Below are 16,110 nucleotides of genomic sequence, written 5' to 3' on the forward strand. Positions count from 1 at the left end.
TGAAGAAAACATTAGTATTATTGGGTAGGTAGTTAAATTACCTGCCTTTTTGTGGAAAACATTAGTATTATTGGGTAGGTAGTTAAATTACCTGTCTTTATGAGGAAAACATTAGTATTATTGGGTAGATAGTTAAATTACCTGCCTTTATGAGGAAAACATTAGTATTATTGGGTAGATAGTTAAATTACCTGCCTTTATGAGGAAAACATTAGTATTATTGGGTAGATAGTTAAATTACCTGCCTTTATGAGGAAAACATTAGTATTATTGGGTAGATAGTTAAATTACTTGCCTTTATGAGGAAAACATTAGTATTATTGGGTAGATAGTTAAATTACCTGCCTTTATGAGGAAAACATTAGTATTATTGGGTAGATAGTTAAATTACCTGCCTTTAGGAGGAAAACATTAGTATTATTGGGTAGATAGTTAAATTACTTGCCTTTATGAGGAAAACATTAGTATTATTGGGTAGATAGTTAAATTACCTGCCTTTATGAGGAAAACATTAGTATTATTGGGTAGATAGTTAAATTACTTGCCTTTATGAGGAAAACTTTAGTATTATTGGGTAGATAGTTAAATTACCTGTCTTTATGAGGAAAACATTAGTATTATTGGTTAAAGTTCCTAATAAAATAAACCTACCTTTATGAGGAAAACATTAGTATTATTGGGAAAGGTTCCTAGTTCTATGTATTGAGGAAAACATTAGTGTAATCTGTTAGGTTTTTAGATACAAAAGTTAACTAAATGATTTATTTTTGTTTTTTGTCGGCTTAATGTCTATTAGTAAATAGAACATGCATAATCTGTCTGCTATCCTTGGCCAATGAGTCAACTACAGTTTGTTTCACCTGCATGGATATGATGCAAAGTTTCATTGCAAAAAGTAATTCATATCAATCAATTGTTAACAATATAAACATTGAATTTCTAATGACGCTTTGGTGTATATTTTAACAATATAAACATTGAATTTCTAATGACGCTATTGTGTATATTTTAACAATATAAACATTGAATTTCTAATGACATTCTGGTGTATATTTTAACAATATAAACATTGAATTTCTAATGACGCTTTGGTGTATATTTTAACAATATAAACATTGAATATCTAATGACGCTTTGGTGTATATTTTAACAATATAAACATTGAATATCTAATGACGCTTTGGTGTATATTTTAACAATATAAACATTGAATTTCTAGTGACGCTATGGTGTATATTTTAACAATATAAACATTGAATTTCTAATGACGCTATTGTGTATATTTTAACAATATAAACATTGAATTTCTAATGACGCTTTGGTGTATATTTTAACAATATAAACATTGAATTTCTAATGATGCTATTGTGTATATTTTAACAATATAAACATTGAATTTCTAATGACATTCTGGTGTATATTTTAACAATATAAACATTGAATATCTAATGACGCTTTGGTGTATATTTAAGTAAACTGACATATTATTTTATATTTGATAGGTGCTCATGGTGTTGGAAGAAGACATATAAAAAATACATTAATAACAAGTCATCCGGAGCGCTTTGCATATCCCATACCACGTAAGTTGTGTTCATATCCTTTACGACGTAACTTCATTTAGTAAGCTATAAATGAAACTCTACATTAGCTATGAAATAAACTAAAGGTTTTTTTATGCCCCACCTACGAAAGTAGAGGGGCATTATGTTTTCTGGTCTGTGGCTCCCTTCGTCCGTCCGTCCGTTCATTCATTCGTCCCGCTTCAGGTTAAAGTTTTTGGTCAAGGTAGTTTTTGATGAAGCTGTAGTCCAATCAACTTGAAACTTAGTACACTTGTTGCTTATGATATAATCTTTCTAATTTTAAAGCCAAATTAGACTTTTGACCCCAATTTCACGGTCCACTGAACATAGAAAATGAAAGTGGGAGTTTCAGGTTAAAGTTTTTGGTCAAGGTAGTTTTTGATGAAACTGAAGTCCAATCAACTTGAAACTTAGTACACTTGTTGCTTATGATATAATCTTTCTAATTTTAGTGCCAAATTAGACTTTTGACCCCAATTTCATGGTCCACTGAACATAGAAAATGAAAGTGGGAGTTTCAGGTTAATTTTTTTGGTCAAGGTAGTTTTTGATGAAATTGAAGTCCAATCAACTTGAAACTTAGTACACATGTTCCCTATAGTATAATCTTTCTTATTTTAATGCCAAATTAGCAAGAAAAGAGGAAAGTTATTAATACAAAACCAGCATTCATTATGGATAAAACCTATCTTCTTTTATTAAACATAAAAATTCTGTTTTTGTTTTCAGATACAACAAGAGCGCCAAAGGAAAATGAAACAAATGGCAAAAATTATTTTTTTGTGACACATGAACAAATGATGAAAGACATTGCTAATAATGAATATTTAGAATATGGTACACATGATGATGCCATGTATGGAACAAAATTAGAAACAATTAGACAAATTCATGTACGGTCACAAATGGCAATTCTAGACGTGGAACCACAGGTATATAACTTATTGAGAAACAATTGTTTGATGGGTTTGATGACTTGGAATTCTTTACGCAGACATCGTTTGAAAGATTTTTTTTATCCAGAAACTGATGATTTAATACTTGATTTTAGTTCATACTTCACATATGACAACTGTAGTTGAAATGAACTTTCCAAACAGTTTCAAATATTTTTTAAATATCTAGTTATAAAAGTTATATGTAACAAGTTTCTTACAATTATTATGTTATGGAAATTTGAACTAAGTCCATGTACACATGTTTTAAAGTAAAACTTACCAATTCAAGAATATTTAAATCATATTCAACTTTTGTTGAATTGTTTACATGAATCAGCACCAAATTAAAGATAACTTGTGATTAACATTAGTTGCCTTTAACAGTGATTTCACTACAACAATTCTATGAATGTGACCTTTATGGCACAAACTGGGAATGTAATGCAGTTCGACAACAAACAATTTGTAGATAGTAAGGCTCCAAAGTAAACAAATGAATATGTACTGTGTTTTCCATTAATCAATCTCAACTGTAATGAAAATAGAGAAGAACTTTTTTATCATTGTTCTACCTTTATATACATGTATACTGGTCTACTGGTTGCACAGCCTAAACACCATGCTATTTTTGGAAAAAACTTCCAAATCAATGAGCAAAATTATTGTAATCATTCAGTCATTTTGTACCTTAGAAACTTGAAATTAATTTCATATGTAAAGAGGCAAAGGCTGCCGGTGTTATAGTATAAATAGAATGCGAGACAACTCTACAAAAAAAAATCTAGAATCTTTACAACTATAAACTTAATTACATATTTAGTTTTAAAATATAACATGACACTTTACAGGCAATAAGAGTATTAAGAACAGGTGATTTTGCTCCAATTGTGGTGTTCGTAGCAGCACCTACAATAGCTGCAATACATGAGGTAAACATTTGTTTGGTGGTGTCAAGCGACCATGAGATACAACGGTGTTTTATTTGTAGATGTATATCCATTCATTCAGTTTAACATCAGATTAGTTTTGAAATAACTATGTCTAAATAAAATCAAAATTTGTGTTTCTACTGAATAAAACCATGAGATTGTTTGGAAACATACACATTTCTTAAGCATTCTATAAAATTATTTCAACAAATTTTTCACAAAAATTCCACTAAAGTTTATAACAGACTCTAACAGAGATATATTTTGTGTAGACTTTTGGCTTGTTTAAATGTATATTTCATTAGCTGGAATGAAGTACTTTGTTTGATACTAGAAATTGAATGATTGGATTTTTCACTAATATGTAGTATTTTTCAGTCTTTGTTTACTTTTTATGTCATTACACATTTTATTTCAGTGCATGAAGATATATTGTTTTTACACTAATACCATTTGAGAATTCTGCAAATTATCTTCTGTATGCCTTTGCCTTCTCGATGTCTTTTCAATGCACATATAAGTGCATTTTAGAATGCCACTATTATCAAAAAAATGAAAGTTAATATAACAGAAGGATTTGCAGAATTTCCACCTTGATAAATATATTTATTGTCAATCATTGCATGCATTTTTATTGTCTTTTGTCATTGAAGGCTTTGAAAATATTGCGCACTGCTGAATTTGCCCCATATGTTGTGTTCATAGCAGCACCGAGGATTTTTGAAATTTTACCACATCATAAATCCAAAGATGTCAATGTAAGTGCTTGTAGAAGATTTGTCTTGTCTTGTCTTGTAGAAGATTTGTCTGGTCTGCTTTGTTGTAGTGATAGGTACCAGTAAGTCAGAATTTACAGACTTCAAAGTCCTGGCATGTCAGCTCACAAAACTATGAGATAGTGTGTTGTAATTGGGTAAAGATTACATGAAGTGCAATCAAAACCTTATGTTATTGACTTGATATCTAAATCTTCCAAGGCTTATGACTATCTTTTTGATACAAAAAATAAAGTGCATTGATCATAACAAAAAAGTTACATTCTATACATCCATCCATGAATAGTTCCAGAAATTTATCAATGTAATATATGCTCAGATATTCAAGTCACAAAACAATGTTACACTTTTCAAGAAATAACATAACTTTTGAAAGGTGCAGTTCTAAAAATATAAATGATATCAAAAGTTGTCTTTAGAAATTGGAGTTATCTCCCATTGTCCAGAATTTTAGCTGAATTAAATACAACCAATGCTTTATTCAATGAAACATTTAATTTTACTTCACACTGATAAATTAATGCAATCTTTACCCATTTGTGCTTACAAGCAATTTGATTACAGTTGTTGTGAAAGATGTTTTGTATTTATATAGTGGTGTGCCAATAGTGACTCTTCATTTGTTTATAGTGGTTAAAAAGTATTGCTAATGTAAATTTTAAACTACTCTGATCAAAATTGAGGTTTGTGTTTAAATTGGTACATACTACAGAATAAATCTTATTAAAAAACATGATTTAATTTTGACCATGAAGTTGACTCTTGGCACATAACTATATACATAAGGAAATTTACAAGTAAGCATGCGGTGGGTTTCTGGTATCAGCTTTCTTTTCTTTTTTACAAGATAGACTAATGCTGTTAATTTTGGTTTTATTTCTTATACCATATCTTTACTTTTTATGTATTGTTCACTTAACCCTTGAATATTAAAACATAATATAGACTTTCAAATGAATACATGCATTGGGTAAATTGTTAGCTAAGTAATCAGAATGGCCTTTTAGACAGAAAACTACATACCAGAAAATAATAAAGAGATGGATCATAACACGTAGTTTGTGATTAGGGATTGATACACATTCAGGAAAATTATTTAGGGTGCATCTTGATACAGAACAACACCAAAATATAGTTAGTGATGAAACATAAGGCAGACAACCATGAGGGGAAATCATGAAAAAAAAAATATGAAAGGGAGTTCCAGTAAGGTATCCCCTTTAGGTCACAGTGTCATGTTTAAACATTGCTTCGGGTCAGGAGTTGACTTTTGGCAAACGGTACAGCTCTATACTTATCAGATTTGTTTGGATTTTAGCATTTTGAAAGGTCAGAGGTCCATTAAATTTAGACATCAGGTTGGAAGATTGCAGGTCAAATTTGAAAATGTTGGATCCACTGTAAGGGTAAATCATGAAACAAAATAAAATAAAACTGAACAATTAGACAAGAAACATGAGACCAAGTCAATTATACAAAAAAATAAAAAGGCAAAAGTACTTCACATCAAATTATAATTTTGCATAAGAATAATCAATACATTTCCATTATTCCCTCAAGCATAAGCATGGTAAGAAAAATGGTAAAAAAATTGTGAAAACAGATAAATAAAGATGTGGTATGAGTGCCAATGAGACAACTCTCCATCCAAGTCACAATTTGTAAAAGGTAAACCTTTATAGGTCAAAGTACAGTCTTCAACATGGAGCCTTGGTCACACAGAACAGCAAACTATAAAGGGCCACGAAAATGACTTAAAACCATTCAAACAAGAAAACCAACAGTCTAATCTATATAAAGAACAAGAAACGAGAAACACTTATGAACTACATCAACAAACGACAACCACTGAACAACAGGTTCCTGACTTGGTATAGGTGCAGACAAATGCAGTGGGTTAAGACTATATGATTTCGAGTTTTAAAATAAAAACCATTTTAAGATATAGATTAATTATTATTATCATAAGTTTATTTTGAACAAGTTTTTTGTGAGTATAACATCTTTTGTAGGTTTTTTCTCTTTTATATATATATAAACATTTTGATATAAATGTTTTGATTTTTATTTCAGGATGTCAGTTTGGAAAAATTAGCCACAGAAAGTGATCTCTTAGAAAAGGCTTATGGACATTATTTTGACTTGAAAATCGTGAACAATGACATTGAAGAAACAATAAGAACTTTAGAACAAGCTATAGACGAAGTGTGTTCATCACCACAATGGGTGCCTGTAAGCTGGGTTTATTGAAACAGATTACTGAGATTATAGTTAATAATAATGCCAAAATATTTATATATCAAAAACCAAATTTTTATAAAAAGTGCTTTTTGTTCAAGGTATGCAAAAATGAAGGAAGTGTTATAATTGTTGATAATGCTGTTAACTGTTGACTTCTAATACATGTTAACTTATGTTCACCGAATTACAGGAACAAAATGTTGACTTATTATACATGTTAATTAATGTTCACCGAATTACAGGAACAAAATGTTGACTTACAATACATGTTAATTAATGTTCACCAAATTACAGGAACTAAATGTTGACATATTATACACGTTAATAATTGTTGACAGAATTACAGGGAAATGTACATGGTGCCATAATAACGAGCTATAGACAAGAAATCAAGAATCCATATTTGTGATATGTACATGGAAATTGTATATAAAGTATGTACATGGAAATTGTATATAAAGTATCAGTAATTTTACACAGAGTTAATTTGTATACAAATAATCACACTAATAGTCAAAGGAAAAAAACCCTAAACAACAGAAGTGTCTTATTATGTTATTATATTTTAAGATGATAGTTTGTTTAAGACTTATGGAAAATTCATTGTAATTTCGAGATAAAATATCTATTTACTCAAGTTTTGATATTTATTTTAATTTGAAATTGATATATTTTAATCTGCTTGTCAGCATTAGTCAGGCTAAAGGATTCTTCAAGACATTAAGTTTCCCCTTGTTTCTTATCAAAAATACAATTTAAAAGATTTTGAATAGTTGTTAATTTCACTGGCAAAATTAAGTGAGAAATAATTTTACTGAGGAAATTTATTACAAATTTCCATTAAAGCATAAACAAATTTGGAATGATTTTAGATGATTTTGTAACAAGTTTAGCTTGAGTTAAACATTATAGTTATATTAACTGAAAGTATGTAGGAAATCAGAATGTTTGTTTTGATCAGCCTGACAAGTAAAAAGATGTCTGTTAGAAACTATTCATAGATAAACACTTTTAATTGTTTTGTCACTTAAAATATTTTATTAGGAGAAAAAAAAAATAATTTGTGAAATGTCAATTTTTATTATGTTCAGATTTGTGTAACAAGTTTATTATTTTACATTTTAAGTTATTCTTATCTATATATAGTTCACTATGTGTATTTCTATACATAGAAAACACATATTTTCTTAAGCTGTCTAACTTTGGCTTTAACTTATTTTGCCTAAGTCATCCTGCTTACACAAATGGTTATTTGTTAATTTATTTATGTCACTCACCAGATATCAATCCCTTAAGCCAGGCCCTTAAGGCTTCTTTTCAAACAATACAATTACACTAGTATTTTTGGGCCCTTTAAATCTTGCTGTTCAATGTGAGCTAAGGGTCTGTGTTGAAGGCCTTACTTTGACCTACAATTGTTAAATTTTTATACATTGTGACTTGGATGGAGAGTTGTCTCATTGGCACTCATACCACATCTTCTTATAAATACTTTAAAATGCTTAAATGCCAAATCTGCTTCTTTCTTATTGAATTTTAATCTGAAGAATAAAGATTTCATGGAAAGTCAGGATTCATCATTTCATGGACCACTGATCAACATTAAGTTTTCATTGTGAAGTCTATTACTTAAATACTGTGGAATGATTGTATAGCATATATGCCCCTTGGGTTGGATTAATATGACCTTGACTTCATAGTCATGGTTTGTAGGTCAATGTTAAGTTTTTATGAGGTCAAGTCAGACACTAAAAGTAGTAGGTCAACTTTATGACCTTGACTTATTTATGGATAATTGATAATGTTAAGTTTATCTGATACTTATAATAAAACCTTGATCTAAAAGACTTTCCACAGAAAATTCTATCAATATCATTTAAGCAGGCAATACATTTCAGCATGTGTATCCCTATTGTGTTTTAAAAGAATTTTAACAGGTTGTTAAGATAGAAGTTAATATGTTAGTATTCTAGTTTACTTTGCTGCACAACACAATGATTCAAATTATTGAATGATTTTAACTTATTTGGTTTTAACCACAGATTATTAAAGAGGTTTGATGTTGTATTAGCATTGGTCCATCTTATTTCCATGGAGACTATTTAACCCGGCCCCACAGTCATGGTCTATTACCTTTGAAACTTTTGCTTAGTTTACATGTAATAGTTTGTGATACGGTCAGTTTTGGGGGAACCACAAGTGATAGGTCAATGATATTTGGTATACAGTTGTATTAGCATTGCTATATCTCCATGGACATTGTTTGGCCCTGTACCTTCAGTCATGGTTCATTTACTGAATATTTTGCCTCACTTACATGTTAAAGTATTTCTATTTTAATTTCAACATTTGCATTAACTATCAAAATAACAAAAAGAGAGTTAGGGTTATGTGGTATTTGAAATGGCTGTCAGAATGACTTTTGAAATGAGCTTTAAAATCCTATATATCGTTTAATTTAATGTTCAAATAGTCATTTCACATACTATTTTAATTTGCTTCCACTTAAACATAGAAAAAGCCAACCACTGCCCTTAACCTTATTCCATCGTGATGAAGTATATGATATAGAATAATGTGGTCCATTTCAGAATATAATTGACACAAAGGAAAGTTGTCACAATTAATAATGTACAATTTTGACATTTACACACAAACACTGAAATAAAAAAAAATGTGTTTGTGTACCTGTAATGTTTTCTTTGTTGAATTAGAAAACAAGTTTTGGTAAAATGAAAATATAGAATTAATTATCCGATTATATGTGATAGTTATATAGAGCCAGTGAGTTGTAACAGATTAGTTAATAAAGGTTGTTATATATTTACTGCTGATATACAATAAAAATATAAATTATTCTTGTTATTTCGTGGTCGTCCTACCTCTATTATTCTCAAAATTAACTAAGGAACATTCATTTGTACATGGATAGATGTAAGAAGATGTGGTATGAGTGCCAATGAAACAACTCTCCATCCAAGTCACAATTTGTTAAAGAAAACCATTATAGGTCAAAGTACGTTCTTCAAAACTGAGCCTTGGCTCACACCCTACAGCAAGCTGAAGGGCTCCAAATTTGACTGTGTGAAACCGTTTAAACAGTAAAACCAGCGGTCTAATCCATATAAGAAAAAAACGGTATGCTTAGGGATATTAGATGTGGCTTGTTGCTGGAAATTGTAAGTCCTACAAAAACAAATCAGTGATACCGGTACACAAAAAGATATAGTACCCATATTAAAAGATACAAACGGATACTTGAAGTTCATTAGAAGAATTATCCTGACCATTTCTAAGAGACAATATGAAAGGTCAAAATCTTCAACAGACGAAAGCTATCAGAGCACAGTTAACCTCAAATGACAAAGATCTTAAAGATAGCAAGGTTGCCAAGGAAAAATCTCAGCACACATGAAAGTATAAAAAAAAAGCTTACACATAACAACCTCAAATGGAAAGGAAAGTTATAAACTATGTACAGGAATACAGCCCTGCACAGAATATTTAAAACCATAAAATTGAGGATGGAAATTGGGAATGTTTCAAAGAAACAACAACCCGATCATAGAGCAGACAACAGCCAAAGGCCACCAATGTGTCTTTAATGCAGCAAGAAAGTCCTGCACCCGGAGGCGTCCTTCATTTGGCCCCAAAACAAGTATGTATACTTGTTCAGTGATAATGGACATCATACTAAACTCCGAATTATACACAAGAAACTAAAATAAAAAATATACAAGACTAACAAAGGCCAGATGCTTCTGACTTGGGCATACATATAAACTCAGAAATTACTTCAACTTTTCTTAACATATTAAACAGATACCTGTCTCAGTTAAAGTTTTGTGAGAACTCTCATGTATACATTTCTTGCAACATATTGCAGTATTAAAATATTAAAAATATTCCAAGACAACTATTTTGGAGTTATTCCCTTTGAACAGATAAGTTAGCCCCAACCAACAGAACACTTTTTTATGTAAAAGTTGAACAGAAAAATCTTATGGCAACATTTATCTCAAGTAGTATTGAAATGTCCATTGCTTGAGTGCATTTTTTCTCGTAAGTATCTTTGTGAAATTGATCTCTGGTAAAGTCACTCACATATACGTGAACCACATATTGTTAGTAACTTGATTCCAGAGACATATATACATGTTCCAGACCGTATGCGTACTTTTTCAAAATACGCATACGGTCGGACCGTACGCGTACGGTCTGATTAACATCAAGAAGTTAGTCAAGTTTATTAGATACAAATGTATATATCAGATCAACAGAACTTATGTCTCAAAAAATTAATATAAAAAGTTCAATAGTAATGGAAATAAAAACTTAATATCTTAACTATTTAAAATAATCACGCTTATTTAATCTGTTAATCTCCTGTATTTAGCATGTCAGTAATTCGTTAACTGCATGCAGCCCATTATGCTCATTGAAATTGAAGTTATCGGAAGTAAACATAATGTGGGGAGACAATTGTTATAGAATATTTAGGAACTTTACAAAAAAAGACAAAGGAACATGCATGAACAAATCATGTTAATGTAAAAGAAAATATGACGTTCCTTGTGGTACATTTGTAGCAAGTGTCACCTTGGTCCAGAGTAACAAAATAGGATTCAGATATACAATTAAACAAATATTTAATGTCAATTGTTCGCTTATTCACTTTATTCATCTATTTGTAATAATAACAATTTGTATAACTAAAAATAAAGATTTTGATAAATGTTTGTTTAAATTTAACCCATATGATCCCAAAACATGTCTGCTCAGCTGGACCGTACGCGTATACTCATACGGTCCGACCGTATGCGTATGGTCGGACCGTACGAGTATACGTATACGGTCCGGACCGTACGTATACGGTCCGGACCGTACGCGTACGGTCCAAATACTCATATGGTCTGGAACATACACATATGTGTATATATGTCTCTGTTGATTCATACCGAACATGAATGAAATATTGATACAAAAAGGTCCTGATAGTTTCCATATTTCACTTGGGTGCATCAAATAGATTTCATAGAAAATCCATATTCCGCTATTTAACATGATCTAGCATTGGAATTACCGTCTAACTTGTGACGTATACAGGGGCGTAGCTGCCGTTAGGCACTTTAGGCACGTGCCTACACATATTTTTTTCACAAATACGTTTTTTTTTATTTAAAAAAAATAATAAACAACGTTGTATGTAGATGAACTCCAGTGAAGTTGTCACAACTCTAATTATCGAATGTCATGTGTACACTAGTCTCTCGTCCTTAGTGAATGGAATATTGGATTGAATTGAATGTTTTTATGTGTGTAACTTATATAGAAACTATAAACTAGAACTTTGGTTCAGATCATTTCAATTCTATCAACAAAAACTTGAATGAACCTCAACTTAGACACATGAATTTTTTATTAGTTGTTGTTAGTTTTCAACTAGCTTTCCACTTTGTCTTCACCCGACTTGCCAATGTTGGTTGGCTGTGCAGGATGTAAATACGTAGTCACGTCTGGTCAGAATGGGGAAATTTAATCTTATGCCTAGTTGTAGAGAGAATGCCACTCTTTGAGGAGTTCATAGTTGGTCTACTGAAAGGCAAAGTTTCTGCTATCCAATAATCCCTCATTTTCCAATGCATGGCATTTTCAAATTTCCAGACCTTCGTCCTGTACAACACATATTACAGGACTAAGCTCCCTGTTGTGTTTATTGTAAATAATCAATTTTATTTTTTTTGTTCTAAACTTGCATAAATATTTTACACTGGATGTTTAAAAATCAATCTATCAACTAGCTTCCAGTAGTTTTGAGTACTCTCAGATCTACGTGTAATGACCACAATTATTCAAATTCCTAAGCAGGTAGGGATTTTACAGTAGAGCGGGATATACAGAAATACGATTTTTTTTTAATTTTGTTACGTTAGTATGAACAGAACAGAACTTTTGCATTAGGCATCGACAATGTGTGTATGTGTTTGTGTGGCTAGGGTGAAGGTTTAAGAATCAAAAGATTAATGGTTGCCATATGTCTTTCTAGCCAAAAGAATACATGCCAAGAAATCCTCGCTAAAAATTCCGGTCGACCTCCTACGGCAGTCATTAGTAGCTAAAGATATGAACACGGTCATATACCAAATGGTCAATATTAATCATCCATGTAATTTGCTCTATGGGGTGTTTGCAGAATTTCAACGGAGGCAATTTCTTGGCATGGTGTTATTATATAGTAATATCAGTGTTTACGTGCACGTGCCTATTTTTTTTAATGAAGGATCGTCAATATATGTACTATCAATCAAGTTCAACGTATATATCGATCATAACGGAATAGATTTGAAAATACCAAACAGGGTGTACTGCTTAATTAAAGGGATACGCGGATCTATGCTGGGCAGTACATATTGTAAATATATTTTTTTAATATTTGATTTTCTAATTGTACTGCGTTATTTAATTCACCATTCAGATGTTATGGTTTCTTCGAACTTTTCATCATAAAATTGAGAATGGAAATGGGGAATGTGTCAAAGAGACAACAACCCGACCAAATAAAAAACAACAGCAGAGGGTCACCAACAGGTCTTCAATGTAGCGAGAAATTCCCGCACCCGGAGGCGTCCTTCAGCTGGCCCCTAAACAAATATATACTAGTCCAGTGATAATGAACGCCATACTAATTTCCAAATTGAACACAAGAAACTAAAATTAAAATAATACAAGACTAACAAAGGCCAGAGGCTCCGGACTTGGGACAGGCGCAAAAATGCGGCGGGGTTAAACATGTTTGTGAGATCTCAACCCTCCCCCTATACCTCTAACCAATGTAGAAAAGTAAACGCATAACAATACGCACATTAAAATTCAGTTCAAGAGAAGTCCGAGTCTGATGTCAGAAGATGTAACCGAAGAAAATAAACAAAATGACAATAATACATAAATAACAACAGACTACTAGCAGTTAACTGACATGCCAGCTCCAGACTTCAATTAAACTGACTAAAAGATTATGATTTCATCATATGAACATCAGGCACAATCCTTCCCGTTAGGGGTTTAGTATCATACCATCATAACATATATGAGAAGAACATAACCCGTGTCATGCCAACAACTGTTTTTAGAATAAATGTGTTTAGTTCCGATGCAAAGACCTTATCAGTGACTCAATATTAACGCCAAAATATGCAATCTTTAATGACTTGACAACAGTATCGTAATTATATCCCTTCTTAATAAGTCTATTCAAAGGTTTTGTAAGTTTCTGAGGTGAATACTGACACCTTTGTACTTTATAAAGAATATTTCCATAAAAAATTGGATGTGAAATACCTGAACGTATTAGAAGTCTGCATGTTGAGCTATATTTACGAATGATGTCTTTATACCGATGATAAAATTTAGTAAATGTTTTGACTAGTTTGTGATATCGAAAACCCTGGTGTAATAATTTTTCAGTAATACATAAATTTCTCTCGTTAAAATCTAAAACATTATTACATACACGAGCGAATCGTACAAGTTGAGATATATAAACACCGTATATAAAATTGAGGATGGAAATGGGGAATGTGTCAAAGAGACAACAACCCGACCAAATAAAAAACAACAGCAGAGGGTCACCAACAGGTCTTCAATGTAGCGAGAAAATAATATGTATATTATAATTACCATGATTAAATAACCAGAAAATTTAATATTTTTGTGCATACAATTTAGCAGCCAAAACGCTGAAATCCGTTTTCCTGAACCCTCTACCAGAGCCCTGGAACTGCTGGGGGCCTTAAGCGACCCCCAGACCCCCTGCCGATTTGTGCCTACAGTTGAATGAATACCTGGCTACGCCCCTGGTATACACCATTACCGTTTTCTACTTAACATTGTCGTCTTTTTCTGTTAGTTTATTTTTGTCCCTGCGGTATCTTTCGCCTCTTTTACATGTAAAGGGTGTCAATAGAAATAAAATACCTTATAATATATCAGGATAAAGGTTTCGAACAAAACATGAAACCTTTTAAAAAATGAAGGACACAAAGGACAAAACTTTGAGCAAAAGAAAATAGGTCCCGTATTGCTCACTTGGTCACGTGTTTGCATAAAGATGATACATTAAAAATGATTGCTAAATGAATGTGTATATTGAAAAGAAACTGTGACGGTGGACAAAAGTCTTGTCTTGGTGATAATTTCTGCTGTTCAGCTTTCAGTCTACCTATTATAATTTTCGAGATCTAAGGTGGAATCGTTTGTTTTGTCAATAAACATCATCATTTTAAGACAATTATTCACCAGAATGTTTTGTTCATTTAACTTATGTGTAGACCTTGTCCAGTCCTGCTCCGGCTGTAAGTGTTTAACGTCCGGGTTTATTTATTGTAGACTTGTTTCAACCAGAAACTAAAAAAGTGTGTAAATCGCCATTGAAAGGCAAGCACTTCTATTAGGGATCGACTGATGATTTCGACTGTGTTGATTTATTGTTAAGATTTTTCCAGGCTGATCATTTAGCCTCGCCTGCGAGGAAAGTCTCAGTGACAGTACGAGTCTTAGGGATTACTATACAGCGGAAGCGTTGTATGTTATTTGTATAATGCTTTATATTTTAGAAGTTAGTAGACAAGGATGCTTCATACTTTATATGTATATACCTTTAAGGCTTATGTTATGCAGTTATAGTCATGTGTCCATTTTTGTTGACCTCATTTTCATGGTTCAGCGACTGCTTTTGTCGTGTTGATTTCTCACATATTACGAGTGAGTAATAGGATAATAACATGTAATACATATAGGTTCCTTGCAAAATCGACAGCTTGAAAAAAAAATTGTTTTGTCATGTAAATTTTTACTTATTACGAGCGAGTATTAAGATAGCTATAAGTGGTTTATGAGCGGCACATTGACATGTCCGTCAGACAGATTTCCTAACCTTGACCTCATTGGGTAAAAAAAAGACTAGTTTATTTATCAGAAAACTGGAGAAAAGGATCTACTAGAAATAAAAATTTCCCATAGATACTATTTTTCGATTAGAAGAAAGCACCTATCAACAAAAGTATGCATGAATGTTTGACAAAGTTCTTGATATTTAAAAACGTTTACCCCGGCCAAGACTGTATCTTTATGTTAGCTCTTTATTATTGTAAACATATAATAGTGAGTCTATTCTGGTAATATTGGTGAATGTCTTGTGTAACCGCAAGACATTCATAAATTTATAAACCATAAATGCATTTTATTTTCATATTAGTTTCATAATAACATCATGTCCTGCAGACATATGGGAAAATAACATTCCTCCATTTAATAATTCTAGAAATGTGTGAATTATAGATATTATTATAAATATAAATTATAAACTAATTTTGTACTAGTTAAGATAGTAATTTATTTTATTCATATATTGATATTAATGTTATCTGGGACTATTATACTAATATAGTATGTCGCAGATGTTATTCGTAGTTGATTTTGCTAAATATTCTTCCTGGATACATAGAGATTTTAACAGGAAGACTTGATGGAATGCTGTAGATCTACATTTTGTTTCAGTAATATACGCGGTATTAATAAACCAAACTTGAATGTTTAAAAAAGAATTCAAGCAACAAAAATCCATTCCTAGAATTTTTTGATA

The 16,110-nt window shown here is 31.5% G+C and overlaps 1 protein-coding gene across 16 annotated transcripts in view; it reads left to right on the plus strand.

Annotated features, from left to right (window-relative positions):
• The window catches only part of LOC143066989 (peripheral plasma membrane protein CASK-like), a 196,150-nt gene extending 186,823 nt beyond the window's left edge, over positions 1 to 9,327 (plus strand). For 12 of the 16 annotated variants that reach the window (XM_076239891.1, XM_076239887.1, XM_076239895.1 and 9 more), the window contains 4 exons: positions 1,503 to 1,583; positions 2,316 to 2,518; positions 4,107 to 4,211; positions 6,303 to 9,327. In XM_076239891.1, coding sequence (XP_076096006.1) covers positions 1,503 to 1,583; positions 2,316 to 2,518; positions 4,107 to 4,211; positions 6,303 to 6,479 — 566 coding nt within the window. In that variant the 3' untranslated portion in view covers positions 6,480 to 9,327. Of the gene's footprint in view, positions 1 to 1,502; positions 1,584 to 2,315; positions 2,519 to 3,372; positions 3,454 to 4,106; positions 4,212 to 6,302 lie in introns of all 16 variants that reach the window. The other 4 variants (XM_076239890.1, XM_076239898.1, XM_076239901.1 and 1 more) reach the window with 1 other exon arrangement.
• The last annotated feature ends 6,783 nt before the right edge of the window (positions 9,328 to 16,110 follow it).

This window comes from Mytilus galloprovincialis, chromosome 3 (assembly GCF_965363235.1).
Source record: "Mytilus galloprovincialis chromosome 3, xbMytGall1.hap1.1, whole genome shotgun sequence".
In the NCBI taxonomy this organism is placed as follows: Eukaryota; Metazoa; Mollusca; class Bivalvia; order Mytilida; family Mytilidae; genus Mytilus; species Mytilus galloprovincialis.